Here is a 24,009-nt window from a genome sequence, read left to right on the forward strand (position 1 = left end):
ATGCGCAGTTAGATGTAGAAAATCCTGCTACTGTAGTATCTCAAATCTTGAATGACCTTCGTGGGTTCAATCCTGGCAATATGATGAAGTATTCCTTTTGGATTTTTATTGTAATTTTTATAATATTAACTATACTACTTGTTGGCTAGAGTGTTTCCTTGTTTCATGCGGGACAAAAATGACTACTTGCCCAAGCACAAATACATTTGCTTGACTTATTTAAAAAGGAAGGGGGAGATGTGGGAAGCCGCGATAAGGCTTGAGACGAGGACCAAACCAGGCCCTGACTTGTGTCTCCTTTAAAGTCCCAATGGCCTAACAAAAGGCTTAGGATGGAAAAGTTGAGTAGCACTGAGAAAGGGTCTGTGCTCTGTGTTGTGCGCTCGCCAACGTGACTTCCCACATGTTTACTAGTTAGATGAGAGCAATTTGGTTGGGGTCATAAACTCTTCACTGGTCCTTGCTGTTCCAGCACGGCTCATAGATCACTCTCAGGTTTGTTGTTACTTTTTGTATCAATACGGGACAATTGTACTAACATCAGCCATTGCCTGCAGGTGCACCTTGTTCGTTTCTCACTAGTTCTCACAGGAAACCAGAGGGCCTGCAATTAGACCTTGAGAAGTAGGTAATGGGGAAGTCCAGAGGTTTTTTGTGCATGTAGCAAATTCTTTTGTAACCAGTTGAAAATAGTTACTTTGGCTATATAATGCCTCACTGCCCTGAATAAAGTCGGCTCTGTTGGACATCCTCCTCAGTGCTCCTCCTGCCTCCATCTCTTTGTCTCTCAAGTCTTTTTCTTTCACCATCCTCTTACCCTCAGGTTCCTGGTCAATTTGCTGCGCTGACCGTGACAATCCCATGAACCTGGACCAGAGAAAAAGGGTGGACCCAGAGCTACTGGGGGGATTAGCCTCAAGTCATAGGGTTGAGGAAAGAAGGAAGCCAGTCCAGAGAGTGTCAAGGAAAAGCCAGGAAGGAGAAGTGCTGAGCAGAGAATTTACCATAGTTTAATTGCCAAAGAGCCACAATAGCACTGACCCAGATATTTCCCTGTACCCAAACCATGTTAACACCCAGAATATTCTCAGTAGAATGTTTCCCCAACTTATGCGCAGATATTCTTCCAGAAACTCTTGGCATCATCCATTCCATTTTCAAAGTTCCACCTCACTGTCCATCTTCTTGCTCTCACGTGTATGTCCCAGCTGCATCTTGGGGTCTTCCCTGCAATGGTGCCGAGCTTGAAAGAGCAGCACCCCAAGAACCATCAGGATCAGGGCAGAGATCCCCAACCGGATGAGATTCTCCACTGTGTAATCTTGGCTGTTTGACGCTAGAGACCATGGACAAAAGGATTGTGGTGGTCAGAGCGTGTTGAAATGACCCTGTCATCCTACATGTTCACCTTCCTGCATTTATTGACAGGATGTGTCCCTGTGAGCCCATCAAATAACTCAGAATTTCTCCTTGTTCATCCATTCTGGAGGCTGACTTGTTTTGTGGTTCTCTGAGGGCACCAGCTACACCTGAGAGGCAAAATATAGAGCCTGTGATTGGGGAGACATAGAAATACTTAAGTAATCTCTTTTCTCCTCTCCAGGGAGTCCCTGGAACTTGCTAATACCATCTCGATCCCTTAAGTGAGCATCTCTAGCGTCTCACCTTCCATCTAATTAGGAGGCAATAATAAACATGGGGAGCTTCATTTTTATCCTGAGGACCAGGAACATGGAGGAGTGAAAAGCAGGGTCCACCTTTTCATTCCTGTACCTCTGCCAGATCTTTCTGGTCCCTGAGTTGGGATTATATATTTCTACATCACTTTCCATCTTTATCTATACATGTGTTCTTTTTTGAAAATAACATGTGATCTGACAAACACTGGCTGTTATCCACAACAAATAAATCATTGAACAATACACCAAACACTAATAATGTTCTTATATGTTGGCTAACTGAACTCAATAAAAATAAATGTTAGATTACATAGCACACATCAGGCATTTTTCTATGAGCAAGGATTTCCATAATTCACATCACTGCTAATCATTCACTCAATGTGTTGTCTAGATATGAAGGCGGATGAGAAACAGGCAAAAAAAAAAAAAAAGAAAATAAAAAACAATATACCTAATCAAAGATAAAAGAAGATGGACACTGAGATGGGCACATGGACGGACATGCAGAGACCTGTCTTGGAATATCAAGTAATACCAGGTAACTCTAGGATTGTGGAGGGAACACTAGACTTGGATTCTAATGGAAGATGTTTTGGAGTTTGTCCTGATCTGGCTGATACCTTGGTGCTCATGGAAATTGGGCAGAAATCCAGCCTTTCTCTCTTTCCTTGCACATCGTGCCAAGAGTTACTGATGGAGAAAGGGCATGTTTAGAGTACAGAAGTTCCAAGAAAGAGGAATTCCTGAAACATCTTCCAGAGAACTTACTAATTTTCGAATCTGGTTTAGTCTTTTGAAATTGAGGATAGATTCAACCTTTGGTAACAGGGAGAACAGTCTCAGATATGAATGGAATTTTGTCAGTGTCTCAGTCAAGAGTGGTCGATCCAGCTCAGCTCGAGATATGACTTCCAGGGACTCCCCGGCCTCCCGACCTGAAGATGAGGGTCACCCTTTACTGTACTCTACCTACGGTGGGCCTGGTTCCACAGGTGCCCTGATAGTCTGACTTTCTTCATATCAGCACCAAGGACAGAAACAGCCAAGTCGTCTCTGCACCTGAACTGGGCTTCCTCATGCTTTTCCTCTCCCACTACCACCCAGTGCGCCCCCATAATCTCAATATTTTTTTGTGTGTGTGAATTTTTTTAAATTTTATTTATTTTTTTTAATTTGTTTATTTACAGCATAACAGTGTTCATTGTTTTGGCATCACACCCAGTGCTCCATGCAGTACGTGCCCTCCCTGTTACCCACCACCTGGTTCCTCAACCTCCCACCCCCCCCGCCCCTTCAAAACCCTCTGGTTGTTTTTCAGAGTCCATAGTCTCTCATGGTTCATCTCCCCTTCCAGTTTCCCTTAACTCCCTCTCCTCTCCATCTCCTCATGTCCTCCATGTTATTTGTTATGCTCCACAAATAAGTGAGACCATATGATACTTGACTCTCTCTGCTTGACTTATTTCGCTCAGCATAATCTCTTCCAGTCCAATATTTTTGGAGACACAGGGCTACTCTCCTCAAATTCCCCCAACGCCATCTCCTGGTCCGTGGGAACAACCCCTCTGTAAATACTTGAAGTGTGGAGGATCAACTTAGTTCATCCCTAGACTGGAGAGGCTGTGTATGCTTTAGGCTAAGAGGACACTGTTCCCATGAATCAAAGACATGAAGATTGTCTTTGGGGTGAGGGCGTGTAGACTCCAAATGCTGCTTGGAAGAAGGGAGTGCTGAGGGGCTGTGCTGGGTCTTCTGTCCTACTCAGCCCTACTGCTCCTTGCCACTGCTTGTCTTTTATACTCTTTTGTCTCATCCCTGCACTCACCTAGTCCTGCCTCTGTCCCTCTGGTCAGGGTAAGACATGGAGAGGGCATGGCACTCTCTGTCTTTTCATCCTCCATAGAGAGGGGTAACCCAGTGCCTGAGCTCCTTGTTTCCTCCTTCCCCTCCCAGCCCAGAGCTCTCCAGGCACAGGACTGTGACTCAAGCATGACAGCCCTCAATGGACATGGATGTGGGCTCCTCACCTGAGACCAGGAGCTCCAGTGGGTCACTGGGCTGTGACAACAGGTAGGGGGAGTTGCTGCGTGAGCCATAGCACCGGTAGGTCCCCTCCTGGTCTGAAGTCATGGGATTCAGTGTAAAGTTGACCTGATAAGGTATTGCTGCTCCCTGCAGACGAAGGACTTGGGGAGGAGTGAGGGACCCCTCCTTGGACAGGTGGAAGGTATCAAACCAGATCTCTGAGTAACACTGCAGGGTCACGTTCTCTCCCCAGGACACTGAAGCCCCCATCTGGGCCGAGAGGGATGGTTTCGTATATATTCCTGGGGGAGAGGAAGGTCGTGACATGTAGAGAGCCACCCCACATGCCCTTAACCCTAGGCTGGGGGGGCCACCATCCTCTCTTCAGGGACTCTGTGTGGGACCCCCTCTCAGCACCTCCTGTCTCTGAGTGGGTCCTTTATATCCATGGCCCTCACTGTCCCTTTTCTCAATTCCTGTATCTAGACCACATCCCCACCTCAGCCTGTGATCCTGGCTCTTTCCCTGGACCCCATCACCCAGGGACAACCATGGTCCCCGGCCCTGAGCAGACAGTTAGGACATGGGTCAGGGGCTCCTCACCTGTGATCAGGACACCCAGAGAGGCACTGGGGGCCGACCAGGTGGAGGAGTTCTTGTGTCCACAGTAGCATTGGTACCGGCCCCCATGGGTGTGGCTCACAGGGCCCAGGGGGAAGTTGGGGCTGGGTTGCCCTTCTAGACTCTGGGGAGCTCTGAGCTCCTCATCCTTGGTCAGAGTGAACCTGTCAAAGCCAGTCTCTGAGCAACATTGGAGGGTCAGGTTGTCTCCAGACTGCACCAGGGAGCCAGCTGGGCTGAGAGGGAGGGCTCCCTGTAGACACCTAGACAGCAGGGGACAGTGGTACTGGGGACGCACTCCCCACATTGGTCCAGGGCCTGCAGTGAGGATCTCATGGGCCCCTCCCAAGTTCTCCCACCTGTGGTTTTGGCCCCGGGACGACAGTGTCACTCACCCCCCATCAACCCTAGGGTTCCACTGTGCATACGGCTTAGGTCAGTCATCTGGGCCCAGGAGGTGGATGGGGTGAGGCAGGGACCCTCACCTGTTACCTGAAGGTACAGAGGGTCACTGGGCTGTGACCACAAATACGGGTACGACTCAGGAGAAACGTAGCATCTGTAGGTCCCTGCATGAGAGGTGTTTGCGGGGCCCATGTGGAAGAGCTCCTGCCCCCTCTCAGGACGGGACGTCCACTCCAGGTGTTGGGGCGCATCAGCCCCCCACTCCTTCAGCAGATGGAATGACCCCCGTGGCCACGATGAGCTACAGGAGAGGGATATGTTCCCTCCCAAGGCCACCACAGGGCCTGGGTTGGCTGAGAGGGAGGGTGCGTCATACTGTCCTGAGGGAGAAGGAGGGAACTGGTTACAGGGACGATCACCCCACGGACCCCAGGGACCCCATGTAATGTGGGCTGTGAACAGGGGTCCCCTGAAGCCATGGTCCATTCCCTGCTGCCTGGAGGAGGGGCCCAGGGGGAGGAGACAAGCTCCTGCCCTTACCTGTCATCACCAGGGTTAGGTCATCACTCAGCTGTGACCAGCTCTCCCTGCTCTGATAGGCACACCGGTATCGCCCTACATTGTGTGAGCTCATGGATTTAATGGAGAAACCGGCCTTGTTGCTGGAATCCCATGAGGTCTCCAAGGGCTCCAAGGACTCAGAGACTTTCTCTTTATACAGATAGTAGCCGTCAGCCTGCAGAGATGCCTGGCACCAGATGGTCACATGGCTCCCCTTGGTGACCATGTGGCTGGGATCAGCCCAGATGGAGGGTTTGGGGAGGGTCCCTGGAGGGGAATCAGATGGGGAGTTGCAAGGGGGCCCTTCTCCTCTCAGCTTCCCACCTGTCACCCCAAGGCTCCTCCCACACAAGTCACTATCAGCCATGACCCTCTGTGCCCCCCGGCTGCTTAGGGGGTGGTTGGTGGATAAAGGAGATCTGGGGAAGACTTACCTGTCTGCTCCTGGTCCCACAGGCCCCAACACAGCCCTGGAAGAGAGTTCTTGTGAGTGCCTCCCACACCCACACCCACACGTAGCTGTTCCAGTTCTGGTCAGGGCCCCTGGGTGCTGGGGTCACATCTGGGGCTGAGCACACTCCTCCCCGCAAGAACTTCTGCCCCTACTGATCCTTCCCAGTCCTGAGGTCTCCCAAGGACCAGGACCTGCGGCAAGAAGGAGGGCAACCCCATCCCTCCTCTTTTCCAGAAAGCTCACTGAGGCAGAGAAGAGCAGTGAGGGTCAGGGTCCGGGTGCTTCCTCCCATGGTCCCCAGCGGTGCAGACAGCTTGTAAAGTCCTCAGCGTGTGCTGGATGGACAGATGCACAGGGTGTGGGACAACCCAGGCCCCGTGTTCCTCATCACGGGTCCTAGAGGGATGGCCTCACAGGAAGGGGAAGAGCCCTTGCTAGGGCCTCTCTCTGCTTTCCCTGAAGGGTGACCCAAGAGCAGCAGGTGCTGGGACCTTTTAGACCAGACTGAGTCTCCCCGGACCCCACTCTCTCTGCTTCCTCTCCAGCAAGCCCAAGTCTAGAGAGCAACACTGGTTTCAGGACTCAAGCTGGGGGAGGTAGGACAGGGCCAGGGAATCAGCCCAATTTCATTTCCACTTCTGCCCCGCCTCACACAGAGCCTTGAATCCTGGGCTGAGACAGTTCCCTTTCCTGAGTTTCTGTCAATGCAAATTTTTGTCCTTCCTCCCACCATGCTGGCAATCAGCCCCTGTTTAGTGAGCAGAGGCCACATCTGGTCATGGTGCCAGACACTGGGGACTCATTGGTGAGGGACAGTTTCATTCCTTCCCTGGATGCATGGGGCTGTGACAGTGACTGCAGACAATACAAACCCTTGACAAAGGGAAATCAGCCCATAGTTTTGGTAAACCATAGAGGAGGAGAGAAACCGAGGACAGAGAGGCTCAGAGCCAGGTGACATCTCGCAAGCTTAGTCACAGATGATGGAGACCCTCTGGGATAGAGAGTCCAAGATGGGGAGAGTGCAAGTGTGCTGAGTGGTGTCATCCTTGCCCAAGATGCTGAACTCTCCTGGAACTGTGTCCTCAGGGAGTGGGGGACACGCTTCCACACAGGCTCTTTCTGCCCAACATGTGTTCCTGGATTTTACCTTCAGGAGCAGGAAAATCTTCAGCAAGCTAATGTGGTAACAGATTGCTGTTTGAGGAGATCACTACTAAGGAGGCCATGTTCTGCGGAGGAGAGTGTGGTACCCAGCAGCAATGACACCCTCATCTTCATCCACTGGATGCCTGATGAGCTGACTGGCATTCTAAGTGGTGTTTGTGGTTTCTTGTGAGCTGCTTACAGAATCCCAGGAACATAAATACACACACAGATGGTAAGAAGAGTCAGCGATGGTTCTTTTTTTGTTTTCATGGCCTAGGAGGTTTGGAAGGAGTCTGCTCAGTTGAGATCATCTCCGCCATCACATCCCAGGAAGACACGCACGTGGTTATGACTGTGTGTGTGTGTGTGTGTGTGTGTGTGTAGAGGGGAGGTAGTGAACTGGGATGAGCTTGCTTGTGGGGAATAGCATGCCCTGCTGGGGCTGGAGAGGGTAGCTCAGCCTGGTTGTCAGCCCGTGGAGGGTCAGGTGTAGAGACTGGGTGTCACTGGAGTAAGGTAGAGACAGGTGGGCAGGTTTTGTGCAGGGAGGGGCAGTGATGAATAGGTATGGAGCCATGAGAGTAAGACAGTTGTAAGACAGTTCCTCAGGGAGTGAGGGCCTGAAGGAGAAGCAAGAGGAAGGCTGATGGGGTGGCTCCAACAGGACGTCTCCAGTCTCCACTGACCTGACTGCGGTGTGGACGGGTAATCGAAGGAGGGCTCAGGGAAAGAACTTGTGGAGACGTCATCATGTGTTTATTTGACTGGAAGATGTTGGGGCTATCCAGGATGGGTGACCCCAGAGAAGGATCGGAAACATGTTTCTAGACTAAACTGACTCACCAAGGGAACCACCACTTGGCTCTGGACTTGGGTTTGTGTTTGTTTTCTTCACACACTATCTCTCTATCACGTTCTCTTTTTCTGGGAAGCACTACCTTCTCTTTAGCAAAACCCGAGTCATTCCTGCCTTCGCACCACCTCTTGTCCCCCAGGCATTAGCTCTTCTAGATTCTGTCTCCATGTTTTGTGCAAACTACTAGCTGGACACAGTTAATTCTTGTTAATCCATCGTCAGCTGGTGGACATTTGATTGCCACCACCTTCTGTCCCTTGTGAGTCCTTGTATGAACTCACTTGCATAATGTCTCCTCAATTACATGGATGCAATTCTCCTTCATGTCTGCTTTTCATTGTGGCAATAAGAGAGCTTAACATGAGATCTACCCTCTTTACAGATTTGTCAGGACCCTCTTGTTCGCTCTAGGCTTGGAGTTGTATTTGGATCTCCAGAAATGTCTATCTTGCAGAACTACAACTTAATGCCCAGAAGTGGAATTTCTTGGTGACACATGCTTCTGGGTTCAAGTTTTTCAGGATCTGGAATCTCTCAATTTCATGGGCCTGTGCGCTCCTGGCCCGCTCATGACTGGTAGCACACCATAACTATTAACCTCCCATTTGGAGTCCTGGACACTCAGTCTTGTGAGTTCGCTGAAACTGGGCCTAGAGAAATAGAAATAATCATTTCACATAAAATGCAAGGAAACCTGGGTAAACTTTAGTGCTCTCAGAGTGGCATTAATGGGTTCTATGTTGATTTGTACTGTTTTGTCACATCAGTTCTGCGTGTTCCTCACCATCAAGGACCTTACAGTGGGAACCTGAAGTTGCCTATGAAGGGAGGAGTTTCACCAGAGATACTGGCCAACACCACGAGCCAGCATTTTGCACATGGGTTTCTCAGAGGCAGCACAGACAGGCCATTTGGTGGATGTGAGGGAAGCACAGAGGGTGTGTGGGCATCTACTGGATTATCCCTTTCAGGCTGCATCTTTTGATGCCAATTTGTGATTCATTCAAACAGTCTCCATTATTTGAACTGAAAGGAGACCCTCATGTTCCTCAATGTTTATGGTGATTGCAAGGGAGGAAAATGGAAAAATGTGTTAACTGAAATTGGAACCAGAGCATGGCAGTGTATGGAGATGTGGACTGACGTCTGCCATGTGGGTGTCAGCTGGTTGGGGGAAGATGAGAACCAGTGAAGACAACTCACCAGTGGTTGGGAAGGGGAGTCCATAGTTTAATTGCAAAAGAGGACATACTTTGTCCCTGCACTGGGAGCCATGATTCCTCTTCCTCCTCACAATGACCTGCAGGCAGTTCATAAGACACATACCACACATGCTCTTCCAGAACCTTCTGGGCACACAAGATGTACTTCCCAGGCTTTGTCATTCTGATCATTGCATTGTTCTCTCTTGTGTATGCCTCCTGGCTGCATCTTGGGCTCTTCTCTCTCTGTACCAAGGCTGAAAGAGGAGAATCCCAAGGACCACTAGGATCACAGCAGCCATGTCAATGCGGATGATATTCTTCACTGTGCAATCTGGGGTGTGGGAGGCTCGGAATTAAGGTAGAGAGCTCACAGAGGTCAGAGCAGATGAAAATCACCCAGGATCCTGGATGTCCACCCAGGGCACCTGCCTCCCCTTGACAGGGCTTAGCCATCCAATGCATCCCCATACCATCCACTGCTCCCCAGTGTTGGTGTCTGCCTTGTTTTTTGATGGGCTGATGGTATCCGTTGCTCATGAGAACCATAAAAGTATGGGGTGAAATGAGGTGCTGAAGGGACTCAAACTTGTCCCTTGGGCTCTGTGGTCTTGGACCTGCCCCATTTCTTGTGATATAACTAATACAGAGTCCCTAATGGACACTTTCTCTGCTATGGAAGGATCACCTCTGTTCTCATTGGATTCATTCTGTCTCTCTTGTTTTATGAATTGAGACTTTGCTTCTGAGTCCCATTGGGGCAGAGTCTTCCTGTGTCCCCCTAGCTCAGAAATTCAGTGTGTAAAATCATCTCTCATTATAGAAATACTTGAGCTATTCAATTTCTGTGTTCATTCTGAGCATGCAAGCTACCTCTCATGGATAGGAGAACTTGCTTTTTCAACAATTCAGGATCCAGTGTTCATGAATGTATATTCATATTTATGTATACATGAATTAATATATATGAATATAGATATAAATATATTGAGAGAGAATGAGAGAATTCAATGCGTACCATATAAGTGTGTTAGTTATTTGAAGTATCCTAGGTAGGATATTACCATCACCACCATCATTACTATCACCATCATCACCATCACCATCACTATCATCATTATCGTCACCATCAACATCACCACCACTACCATCATCTTCACCACCACCACCACCACCATCCTCATCATCATCATTACCATCACCATCATCGTTATCACCACCATCATCGCCATCCTCATCATCACCATCATCATCATCATCACTGTCCTCCTCCTCCTCATCTCTCTCAATCTCTGTCTGTCAGTCACAAAGAACTCTGGAAACTGCCAAAAGATTTCAAGGAAGAACACCAGTCTTTGATTTTTATCTTCAAAGACATCCCCTCTCACCTCAAACCCTTAAGGAACAGAGAAAATCAGTGTTGTTGTAAAACTGGTGAACACAAAATTAGATAATCCTGCAAACCTATTTTAACCTGTTTTCATAAAAAAACAAAAAAGTGTAGATCAATTCTAACTATTAATCTCCCAATGAAAATTTCAAATAAGCTTATACAATTCAGAACGTATGAATGAAGAATAGGCATCATTTGGTCGGTTAATATCCAAATGTTTAATACCAAGAAGGCTTTTAAATGTATCTCACTAGGGCTATAAAATTTGAAGAATAAGTCAGGAAATATACAAGCCCTGGAAATGTTATATTCCTAATTTGTATTAAGAAAAGCATAATTCTTTTTCCTAATAAATCTTGAATGTAACAGAGAAATGACCTGAAATAGACAGGTCAGTATTGCTATATACATAAAAATACAGATTTTTAGCATGTGTTTTATGAACAATAATTAAAGCATTTGGGCTATTAATTAAGTTGTTTTCCTAAAGCAACACTTAGATTCATGTTAACATCATACTTTGTCATCATTATCATAAGGCATTAGCTGCGAATAACACCAGTACACAATCTGGAAATAAAGAAGTATATTTCATTTTTTTTTTGAGATTGATATAATGATTATCAGTAAATCAAGGAGAACGATTGTAAAGCACTGAAGGTGGAGTATCTGTACTGTTAATAGATTATAAAATTAATATAACCAAACCAGTATCACTGTTATATGTATTTAGCTATTATTTAGAAAGTATAAATAAATAGGGGAGGATCAAGATGGTGCAGGAGTAGGAGATCTAAATATTGGGTCCCAGGAGTCAAGCCAGATAGCTATCGAACCAGTCTGAACACCTACAAACTCAACAGTAGATCAAAGAGAAGAAGAGCAGCAATTCTAGGAACAATAAAATGACCACTTTCAGGAAGGTAGGAAGGGCCAGGAAGTGAATCAGAGGCGACAGGAAGATAGACCGTGGGGAACGGAGCAGCAGAGCACAAAATCCAAACTTGTAGACGTCTGCTCCACTGAGGGACGTTGCTCCAAGGCTAAATGGGGTGTGGGGTGGGTGGAGTCCATGCGAGGACACTGTGGCTCAGGACCCGTGGGGTCACAGAAAGACCTGTGGTGTCTGAGTGTGGCAGAGCCCCCAGGTATTGGAGGGGAGAAGCCTGTGGCAGAGACCAAGCTGAGGAGGGGCTCTCAGCTTGTGGTTACCTTCAATCATAATCTTCAAGCAGGGACCCCACAAGTGGCAGATCCAGGGAGACCCCTCCTTCCTCTGGGAGGAGCGGCACAGGAGTGCATAGCAGGGATCAGCTGGGTTTCGAGATGGTACAGGGCCATGCACCAGAGATAGAAATGCTTGGTCACAGACTGGGTGAGCTTGGAGCCTGGCCAGGCTGGAGACCAGGGAGATGGGAGGGATTGATGGCTTTTCTCCATGGGCATATTGAGGAGAGGGGCCAACTCTCGCCTCCTCTGGGCTGGAGACTGGGAGGCCGCCATTTTCATTCCTCTCCTCCACAGCTCTCCGGAAAGCATTCAGAGAACAAATGCTCTGAAAAATGAACCCAAGCAGATTGCTTAGCCTGCCTGCTGGCAAGGGTGGTGCTACTCTGCCTCGGGCAAAGACATTTGAGAATCACCACAACAGGCCCCTTCCCCAGAAGATCAGGAAGAACATGCAGCCAAGACTGAGTTCACTGATGAATAAGAACTGTGGAACTCCGAAACTAGGGGAAAGCAACAAAGAATTCATGGCTTTTCCCCCTTGAATCTTTAGTCTTTCAAAGTTAAATTTTTGTAATTTTATTTTTTTCTTATTCTATTTAAAAAAAATTTCCTCCTTCTTATTTTAACTATTTTATTTTATAATAGCTCTTTTAAAATTTTTTTAAAAATTTCATTGTTAAAGTACAGCATCCCTTCCTGATCAAAACTCTTCAAAGTGTAGGGATAGAGGGCACATACCTCAATATTATCAAAGCCATCCATGAAAAACCCACCACAAATATCATTCTCAATGGAGAAAAACTGAAAGCTTTTCCGTTAAGGTCAGGAACACAGCAGGGATGTCCATTATCACCACTGCTATTCAACATAGTACTAGAAGTTCTAGCCCCAGCAATCAGACAACAAAAAGGAATTAAAGGCATCCAAATTGGCAAAGAAGAAGTCAAGCTATCACTCTTTACAGATGATATGATACTATATGTGGAAAACCCAAAAGACTCCACTCCAAAACTGCTAGAACTTGCACAGGAATTCAGTAAAGTGTCAGGATATAAAATCAATGCACAGAAATCAGTTGCATTTCTGTACACCAACAACAAGACAGAAGAAAGAGAAATTAAGGAGTCAATCCCATTTACAATTGCACCCAAAACTATAAGATACCTAGGAATAAACCTAACCAAAGAGGCTAAGAATCTATACTCAGAAAACTATAAAGTACTCATGAAAGAAATTGAGGAAGACACAAAGAAATGGAAAAATATTCCATGCTCCTGGATTGGAAGAATAAATATTGTGAAAATGTCTATGCTACCTAAAGCAATCTACACATTTAATGCAATCCCTATCAAAATACCCTCCATTTTTTCAAAGAAATGGAACAAATAATCCTAAAATTTATATGGAACCAGAAAAGACCTCGAATAGCCAAAGGAATATTGAAGAACAAAGCCAAAGTTGGTGACATCACAATTCCGGACTTCAAGCTCTATTACAAAGCTGTCATCATCAAGACAGCATGGTACTGGCACAAAAACAGACACATAGATCAGTGGAACAGAATAGAGAGCCCAGAAATCGACCCTCAACTCTATGGTCAACTCATCTTCAACAAAGCAGGAAAGAATGTCCAATGGAAAAAAGACAGCCTCTTCAATAAATGGTGCTGGGAAAATTGGACAGCCACATGCAGAAAAATGAAATTGGACCACTTTCTTACACCACACACGAAAATAGACTAAAAATGGATAAAGGACCTCTATGTGAGAAAGGAATCCATCAAAATCCTTGAGGAGAACACAGGCAGCAACCTCTTCGACCTCAGCCATAGCAACATCTTCCTAGGAACAACGGCAAAGGCAAGGGAAGCAAGGACAAAAATGAACTATTGGGATTTCATCAAGATCAAAAGCTTTTGCATAGGAAAGGAAACAGTTAACAAAACCAAAAGACAACTGAGAGAATGGGAGAAGATATTTGCAAACGACATATCAGATAAAGAGCTAGTGTCCAAAATCTATAAGGAACTTAGCAAACTCAACACCCAAAGAACAAAGAATCCAATCAAGAAATGGGCAGAGGACATGAACAGACATTTCTGCAAAGAAGACATCCAGATGGCCAACAGACACATGAAAAAGGGCTCCATGTCACTCGGCATCAGGGAAATACAAATTAAAACCACAATGAGATATCACCTCACACCAGTCAGAATGGCTACAATTAACAAGTCAGGAAATGAGAGATGCTGGCGAGAATGCAGAGAAATGGGAACGCTCCTCCACTGTTGGTGGGAATGCAAGCTGGTGCAACCACTCTGGAAAACAGCATGGAGGTTCCTCAAAATGTTGAAAATAGAACTACCCTATGACCCAGCAATTGCACTACTGGGTATTTACCCTAAAGATACAAACATAGTGATCCGAAGGGGCACGTGTACCCGAATGTTTATAGCAGCCATGTCTACAATAGCCAAACTATGGAAAGAACCTAGATGTCCATCAACAGATGAATGGATAAAGAAGATGTGGTATATATACACAATGGAATACTATGCAGCCATCAAAAGAAATGAAATCTTGCCATTTGTGACGACGTGGATGGAACTAGAGGGTATCATGCTTAGAGAAATAAGTCAATCCGAGAAAGACAACTCTCATATGATCTCCCTGATATGAGGACATGGAGATGCAACATGGGAGGTTAGGGGGATAGGAGAAGAATAAATGAAACAAGATGGGATTGGGAGGGAGACAAACCATAAGTGACTCTTAATCTCACAAAACAAACCGGGGGTTGCTGGGGGGAGGTGGGGTTGGGAGAGGGGAAGGGGGTTATGGACATTGGGGAGGGTATGTGCCATTGTGAGTGCTGTGAAGTGTGTAAACCTGGCGATTCACAGACCTGTACCCCTGGGGATAAAAATACATTATATGTTTATAAAAAAATAAATAAAACATTGTTGATAAAAAATTTCATTGTTATAGTCATGTTCTATCCCTTCATTGTATTTATTTTTTGTATACACATAGATTTATCTTTCTTTAAAATTTTGGGATAGAGTTTCTTCCAACAGATCAAAATATACCCTAAATTTAGCACATGGTTTTGTTGTAGCCTCGTCTCTTTCCTCTTTTTTCCCCCTTTTTTCCAATCAATTTCTTATCTTAGCAATTCCTTTTTTAGACTCTTTTAAAATTTTCATCTTTCCAGTCATATTCCATCCCTTCATTGTGTTTACACTTATTTTTGTATATGTGTAAGTTTTTTTTTTCTTTAAAATTCTGGGAAGCAGTTTCTTCTAACAGACCAAAATACACCGAAAATCAAGTGTGTGGTTCTATTCACCAGTCTACACACACACACACACACGTTTTTTCCCCCTCCTTTCCTCTCCCCCTGGCTTTTGAGTCTCTTCTGATTTGGTTAGTGGGTGTTTTTCTGGGGTGGTTGCTACCCTTTTAGTATTTTGTTCTCTCATTCATCTATTCCTCTCTGGATAAAATGACAAATGGGAAAAAGTCATCTCAAAAAAAAAAAAAAAGAACAAGACACAGTACCAATGGCTAGGGAACTAATCCATACAGACAGTAGTAAGATGTTAGAACTAGAGCTCAGAATAATGATTATCAAGGTGCTAGCTGCTTGAAAAAGCATGGAAGATACTAGAGAATTCCTTTCTGGAGATATGAAATCTCTTTCTGGAGAAATAAAAGAACTAATATATAACCACATTGAAATTTAAAAAGCTATTAATGAGATGTAATAAAAAATGGAGGCTCTTAATGCTAGGATAAATGAAGCAGAAGAGAGAATTAGTCATATAGAAAACCAAATGATGGAGAATAAAGAAGCTGAGAAAAGGAGAGATAAACAACTACTGGACCACGAGGGGAGAATTCGAGGGATAAGCAATACCATAAAATGAAACAATATTAGAATAGTTGGGATCAAAGAAGAAGAAGAGAGAAGGGCAGAAGGTATATTGGAGCAAATTATAGCAGAGTATTTCCCTAATTTGGCGAAGGGAACAAGCATCAAAATCTAGAAGGCACAGAGAACCCCCTCAAAATCAATAAAAATAGGTTAACACCCCATCATCTAATAGTAAAGCTTACAAGTCTCAGCGACAAAGAGAAAATCCTGAAAGCAGTTCTGAACAAGAGGTCTGTAACATACAATGATAGAAATATTAGATTGGCAGCACACCTACCCACAGAGACCAGACAGGTCAGAAAGGACTGGCATGATATAATCAGAGCAGTATACAAGAAAATAAGCAGCCAAGAATACTATATCCAGCTAGATTTTCACTGAAAATAGGAGAAGAGATAAAAACCTTCCAGGACAAACAAAAACTAAAAGAATTTGCAAACACCAACCAGCCCTACAGGAAATATTAAAAGGGGTCCTTTAAGCAAAGAGAGAGCCTAAAAGTAACAGACCACAAAGGAACAGAGACAATATACAGTAGCAGTCATCATACAGGCAAAAAAATGGCACGAAATTCATGTCTTTCAGTAGTTACCTTGAATGTAAATGGGCTAAATGCCCCAATCAAAAGACACAGGGTATCAGAATGGATTTTTAAAAAGACCCTCAAGTCTGCCCAACAAGAAGATCTAACAATTTTAAATATCTATGCCCCTAACGCGGGAGCAGCCAACTATATCAACCAATTAATAACAAAATCAAAGAAACACATCAATAATAATACAATAATAGTAGGGGACTTTAACACTCCCCTCACTGAAATGGACAGATCATCCAAGCCAAAGATCAACAAGGAAATAAAGGCCTTAAATGACACACTGGACCAGATGGACATCACAGATATATTCAGAACATTTCATCCCAAAGCAACAGAATACACATTCTTCTCTAGTGCACATGGAACCTTCTCCAGAATAGATCACATCCTGGGTCACAAATCAGGTCTCAACCGGTATCAAAAGATTAGGATCATTCCCTGCATATTTTCAGACCACAATGCTCTGAAGCTAGAACTCAATCACAAGAGGAAAGCTGGAAAGAACCCAAATACATGGAGACTAAACAGCATCCTTCTAAAGAATGAATGGGTTAACCAGGATATTAAAGAAGAATTGAAAAAATTCATGGAAACAAATGATAATGAAAACACAACAGTTCAAAATCTGTGGGACACAGCAAAGGCAGTCCTGAGAGGAAAATATATAGCGGTACAAGCCTTTCTCAAGAAACAAGAAAGGTCTCAAGTACACGACCTAACCCTACACGTAAAGGAGCTGGAGAAAGAACAAGAAAGAAACCCTAAACCCAGCAGGAGAAGAGAAATCATAAAGATCAGAGCAGAAATCAATGAAATAGAAACCAAAAAAAAAAAAAAAATAGAAAAAATCAATGAAACTAGGAGCTGGTTCTTTGTTTTTTTTTTTTTTTTTTTTTTGTTGTTGTTGTTGTTTTCCATTTTATTTATTTTTTCAGCGTAACAGTATTCATTCTTTTTGCACAACACCCCGTGCTCCATGCAAAACGTGCCCTCCCCATTACCCACCACCTGTTCCCCCAACCTCCCACCCTTGACCCTTCAAAACCCTCAGGTTGCCCCAACCTCCCACCCCTGACCCTTCAAAACCCTCAGGTTGTTTTTCAGAGTCCATAGTCTCTTATGCTTCGCCTCCCCTCCCCAATGTCCATAGCCCGCTCCCCCTCTCCCAATCCTACCTCCCCCCAGCAACGCCCAGTTTGTTTTGTGAGATTAAGAGTCATTTATGGTTTGTCTCCCTCCCAATCCCATCTTGTTTCATTTATTCTTCTCCTATCCCCCTACCCCCCCATGTTGCTTCGCTCGAGAGTGGTTCTTTGAAAGAATCAATAAGATTGATAAACCCCTGGCCAGACTCATCAAAAAGAAAAGAGAAAGGACCCAAATCAATAAAATCATGAATGAAAGAGGAGAGATCACAACTAACACCAAAGAAATACAGACAATTATAAGAACATACTATGAGCAACTCTACGCCAACAAATTGGACAATCTGGAAGAAATGGATGCATTCCTAGAGACATATAAACTACCACAACTGAACCAGGAAGAAATAGAAAACCTGAACAGGCCCATAACCAGTAAGGAGATTGAAACAGTCATCCAAAATCTCCAAACAAACAAAAGCCCAGGGCCAGACAGCTTCCCAGGGGAATTCTACCAAACATTTAAAGAAGAACTCATTCCTATTCTCCTGAAACGGTTCCAAAAAATAGAAATGGAAGGAAAACTTCCAAACTCATTTTATGAGGCCAGCATCACCTTGATCCCAAAACCAGACAAGGATCCCACCCAAAAAGAGAACTACAGACCAATATCCTTGATGAACACAGACGCAAAAATTCTCGCCAAAATACTAGCCAATAGGATTCAACAGTACATTAAAAGGATTATTCACCACGATCAAGTGGGATTTATTCCAGGGCTGCAGGGTTGGTTCAACATCCGCAAATCAATCAATGTGATAGAACACATTAATAAAAGAAAGAACAAGAACCATATGATACTCTCAATAGATGCTGAAAAAGCATTTGACAAAGTACAGCATCCCTTCCTGATCAAAACTCTTCAAAGTGTAGGGATAGAGGGCACATACCCCAATATTATCAAAGCCATCTATGAAAAACCCACCGCAAATATCATTCTCAATGGAGAAAAACTGAAAGCTTTTCCGTTAAGGTCAGGAACACGGCAGGGATGTCCATTATCACCACTGCTATTCAACATAGTACTAGAAGTCCTAGCCTCAGCAATCAGACAACAAAAAGAAACTAAAGGCATCCAAATTGGTAAAGAAGAAGTCAAACTATTACTCTTCGCAGATGATATGATACTATATGTGGAAAACCCAAAAGACTCCACTCCAAAACTGCTAGAACTTGCACAGGAATTCAGTAAAGTGTCAGGATATAAAATCAATGCACAGAAATCAGTTGCATTTCTGTACACCAACAACAAGACAGAAGAAAGAGAAATTAAGGAGTCAATCCCACTTACAATTGTACCCAAAACTATAAGATACCTAGGAATAAACCTAACCAAAGAGACTAAGAATCTATACACAGAAAATTATAAAGTACTCATGAAAGAAATTGAGGAAGACACAAAAAAATGGAAAAATGTTCCATGCTCCTGGATTGGAAGAATAAATATTGTGAAAATGTCTATGCTACCTAAAGCAATCTACACATTTAATGCAATCCCTATCAAAATACCATCCATTTTTTTCAAAGAAATGGAACAAATAATCCTAAAATTTATATGGAACCAGAAAAGACCTCGAATAGCCAAAGGAATATTGAAGAACAAAGCCAAAGTTGGTGGCATCACAATTCCGGACTTCAAGCTCTATTACAAAGCTGTCATCATCAAGACAGCATGGTACTGGCACAAAAACAGACACATAGATCAGTGGAACAGAATAGAGAGCCCAGAAATCGACCCTCAACTCTATGGTCAACTCATCTTCGACAAAGCAGGAAAGAATGTCCAATGGAAAAAAGACAGCCTCTTCAATAAATGGTGCTGGGAAAATTGGACAGCCACATGCAGAAAAATGAAATTGGACCACTTCCTTACACCACACACGAAAATAGACTCCAAATGGATGAAGGACCTCAGTGTGAGAAAGGAATCCATCAAAATCCTTGAGGAGAATGCAGGCAGCAACCTCTTCGACCTCAGCTGCAGCAACATCTTCCTAGGAACAACGGCAAAGGCAAGGGAAGCAAGGGCAAAAATGAACTATTGGGATTTCATCAAGATCAAAAGCTTTTGCACAGCAAAGGAAACAGTTAACAAAACCAAAAGACAACTGACAGAATGGGAGAAGATATTTGCAAACGACATATCAGATAAAGGGCTAGTATCCAAAATCTATAAGGAACTTAGCAAACTCAACACCCAAAGAACAAAGAATCCAATCAAGAAATGGGCAGAGGACATGAACAGACATTTCTGCAAAGAAGACATCCAGATGGCCAACAGACACATGAAAAAGTGCTCCACGTCACTCGGCATCAGGGAAATACAAATCAAAACCACAATGAGATATCACCTCACACCAGTCAGAATGGCTAAAATTAACAAGTCAGGAAATGACAGATGCTGGCGAGGATGTGGAGAAAGGGGAACCCTCCTCCACTGTTGGTGGGAATGCAAGCTGGTGCAACCACTCTGGAAAACAGCATGGAGGTTCCTCAAAATGTTGAAAATAGAACTACCCTATGACCCAGCAATTGCACTACTGGGTATTTACCCTAAAGATACAAACATAGTGATCCGAAGGGGCACGTGTACCCGAATGTTTATAGCAGCAACGTCTACAATAGCCAAACTATGGAAAGAACCTAGATGTCCATCAACAGATGAATGGATAAAGAAGATGTGGTATATATACACAATGGAATACTATGCAGCCATCAAAAGAAATGAAATCATGCCATTTGCGACGACATGGATGGAACTAGAGCGTATCATGCTTAGTGAAATAAGTCAATCGGAGAAAGACAACTATCATATGATCTCCCTGATATGAGGACATGGAGAAGCAACATGGGGGGGTAGGGGAATAGGAGAAGATTAAATGAAACAAGATGGGATTGGGAGGGAGACAAACCATAAGTGACTCTTAATCTCACAAAACAAACTGGGGGTTGCTGGGGGGAGGTGGGATTGGGAGAGGGGGAGGGGGCTATGGACATTGGGGAGGGGAGGTGAACCATAAGAGACTATGGACTCTGAAAAACAACCTGAGGGTTTTGAAGGGTCAGGGGTGGGAGGTTGGGGGAACAGGTGGTGGGTAATGGGGAGGGCACGTTTTGCATGGAGCACTGGGTGTTGTGCAAAAAGAATGAATACTGTTACGCTGAAAAAATAAATAAAATGGGGGGGAAAAAAGACCCTCAATATGCTGTCTGTAAGAAATTCAGTTTAGACCCAAAGACACCTCCAGATTTAAAGTGAGGGGTTGGGAAACAATTTACCATGCTAATGGACATCAAAAGAAAGCTGGGTTGGCAATCCTTACATCAGATAAATTAGATTTTTAAGCAAAAGAGTATAATAAGAAAGGACACTGCATCATATGTAAAGGGTCTGTCCAACAAGAAGAACTAACAATTTTAAATATCTATGCCCCTAACTTCGGAGCAGCCAATTATATAAACCAATTTTAGCAAAATCAAAGAAACACAACAACAATAATACAATAAGAGTAGGGGACTTTAAAACCCCCTCACTGAAATGGACAGATCATCCAAGCAAAAGATCAACAAGGAAATAAAGGCTTTAAATGACACACTGGACCAGATGGATAACACAGATATGTTTAGAACATTCCATCTCAGAGCAACAGAATACACATTCTTCTCTAGTGCACATGGAACATTCTCCAGAATAGATCATATCCTGGATTACAAATCATGTCTGAACTGGTACCAAAAGATTGGGATCATTCCCTGCATATTTTCAGACCACAATGCTTTGAAACTAGAACTCAGTCACAAGAGAAAAGTTGGAACGAACTCAAATACATAGAGAGTAAAGAGCATCCTACTAAAGAATGAATGGGTCAACCAGGAAATTAAGGAAGAATTTAAAAAATTCATGGAAACAAATGAAAAGGAAAACACAGCTTTTCAAAATCTTTGGGACACAGCAAAGGTGGTCCTGAGAAGAAAGTGTATAGCAATGAAAGCCTTTCTCAAAAAACAAGAAAGGTCTCAAGTGGACAACCTAACCCCATACCTAAAGGAGCTGGGGACAGAACAGCAATGAGAGCCTATATCCAGCAGGAGAAGAAAAATAATAAATATCAGAGGAGAAATCAATGAAAAATTAACTACAAGAATAGTAGAACAATTCAACAAAACTAGGAGTTCTTTCTTTGAAAGAATTAATAAGATTGATAAATCTCTGGCCAGACTTATCAAAAAGAAAAGAGAAAGGACCCAGATTAATAAAATCATGAATGAAAGGGAGAGATCACAACCAACACCAAGGAAATACAAACAATTATAAGAGCATATTATGAGCACCTATACGCCAGCAAATTTGACAATCTGGAAGAAATGAATGCATTCCTAGTTTATATAAACTCCCAAACCTGAACCAGGAAGAAATAGAAAACTTGATCAGACCCATAACCAGTAAGGAGATTGAAGCAGTCATCAAAAGTCTCCCAAGAAACAAGAGCCTAGGGCCAGACACTTCCCAGGGGAATTCTACCAAACACTTTAAGAAGAATTAGTACATATTCTCCTGAAACTGTTCCAAAAAATAGAAATGGAAGGTAAACTTCCAACCTCATTTTAAAAGGCCAGGATTACCTTGATCCCAAAACCAGACAAAGACCCCATCAAAAAGGAGAATTACAGAACAATATTCTTGATGAACATGAATGCAAAAATTCTCACCAAAATAGTAGCCAATAAGATCCAACAACACATTAAAAGGATTATTCACCTTGACAAAGGGGGATTTATTCCTGGGCTGTAGGGTTGGTTCAACATCCACAAATTAATCAATGTGATACAATACATTAATAAAAGAAAGGACAAGAACCATATGATACTCCCAATAGATGCCAAAAAAGCATCTGACAATGTACAGCATCCTTTCTTGTTAAAAACTCTTCCCAGTGTAGGGATAGAGGGTACATACCTCAATCTCATCAAAGCCATCTATGAAAAACCACAGAGAATATCATTCTCAGTGGGAAAAAACTGAGAGCTTTCCCCCTAAGTTCAGGAACACAGCGCGGCTGTCCACTGTCACTGCTGCTATTCAACATAGTACTAGAAGTCCTAGCCTCAGCAATCAGACAACAAAAAGAAATTAAAGGCATCCAAATCGGCAAAGAAGAAGTCAAGCTATCACTCTTTGCAGATGATATGATATTTTATGAAGAAAACCCAAAAGACTTCATTCTAAAACTGCCAGAACTCATACATGAATTCAGTAAAGTGTCAGGATATAAAATCAATGCACAGAAATCAGTTGCATTTCTATACACCAACAGCAAGACAAAAGAAAGAGAAATTAAGGAGTTGATGACATTTATAATTGCACCCCAAACAGTAAGATACCTAGGAATAAACCTGAGCAAAGAGTCAAAACTCTATACTCAGAATACTATAAAGGACTCAGGAAAGAAACTGAGGTAGATGCAAAAAATGGAAAAAAGTTCCATGCTCATGCATTGGAAGAAGAAATATTGTGAAAATATCTATGCTACTTAAAGTAATCTACACATTTAATGCAATCCCTATCAAAACCATCATTTTTTTTTCAAAGAAATGGATCAAATAATCCTAAAATTTATATGGAACCAGAAAGGACCCCAAGTAGCCAGAGAATGTTGAAAAAGAAAACCGAAGTTGGCAGCATCACAATTCCACATCGGGCTCCCTCTCTGTGCCCGCCTCTCTGCCTACTTGTGATCTGTCAAATGAATAAATAAAATCTTTAAAAAAATTTCTCTCTGCAATGAATGTATACATTTCATCAAATCCCGAAGAAATGGGAGAATTATTTTAGTCATACATCCTCATAACATAAATGTGTAATTTATATCTGCAAGGATCCCTTTAGAAGTTCCGAGAAGCAGGCACAGGGACACTGGGCAGGTTTCCACACGCAATGCAGAGTGAACCCGGATTGCACACGGAAACCCGGTGCAGCATCTCTGGGGAACCCACCTGGGTCTCAAGAGTGCACCCAGGGGCATGCAAGCCCCCAGGTGAGTGCAGGGGGCAGTAGAGAGGTGCCCACTGGCCGGCAACCTTCTCTCTAGGACAGTGTCTGGAATGAGTTCCACCTGCGCCCTCAGAAAACGGTCTGAGTCGCTCCAGGCCTGGGGTGACAGCACTCAGCGACTCCTTAGTGGGGGGGGGGGGGTGGAGGGGGCAAGGCTCCCAGCCTCTCCCTCGGCCCTGACCATGCCAGCCCTCCTCCGTGGACCTTGGAGCCCCTGGAGCCCATGATGGCCCTGCCATGACTCATCCAACTCCCCGCCCTCCTCCTGAGAGACTGGGCGAAACTATACCCCCTGCACAGAACCCCGTGACTCCGCAGCTGTGGGCCCGGGGCCCGGAAAGGGGGGTGGTGGCCGAAGGCTGGGTCTCTAGAGGATCCTGGACAGTAGCTGGGCGGGCGCTGGAGCTTCTCCCAGAGACCCTGTCTCTGCTCCCGCTCTGTTCCCTGTGGCCCAGCCGCAGAGACGTGTGGCCCAGGTGTCTCTGCTGGGCTCTCAGTCCCCCTGAGACACAAGACTGTTCCTGAGTATTTGAGGGTGCATTAGATCCTATGAGGAGTTCTCAGAACGGACATGGGGTGGTGTGTGCTCCTTCTGAGCAAACAGACCCCCGGGCCCCCTGATGTTGAGCGGTCCTGTGGATGGGGG

The 24,009-nt window shown here is 44.2% G+C and overlaps 1 protein-coding gene across 1 annotated transcript; it reads right to left on the bottom strand.

Annotated features, from left to right (window-relative positions):
- Positions 1–1,191: 1,191 nt before the first annotated feature.
- Positions 1,192–6,357, bottom strand: LOC123931224 (leukocyte immunoglobulin-like receptor subfamily A member 6). The gene is given in 9 exon segments (XM_045988118.1): positions 1,192–1,230; positions 1,233–1,336; positions 3,710–4,009; positions 4,311–4,559; positions 4,562–4,591; positions 4,814–5,113; positions 5,274–5,561; positions 5,729–5,764; positions 5,992–6,357. Coding segments are annotated over 9 exon segments (1,395 nt in total). The 5' UTR covers positions 6,041–6,357.
- Positions 6,358–24,009: the final 17,652 nt, after the last annotated feature.

Source organism: Meles meles, chromosome 19 (genome assembly GCF_922984935.1).
Source record: "Meles meles chromosome 19, mMelMel3.1 paternal haplotype, whole genome shotgun sequence".
NCBI lineage: Eukaryota > Metazoa > Chordata > Mammalia > Carnivora > Mustelidae > Meles > Meles meles.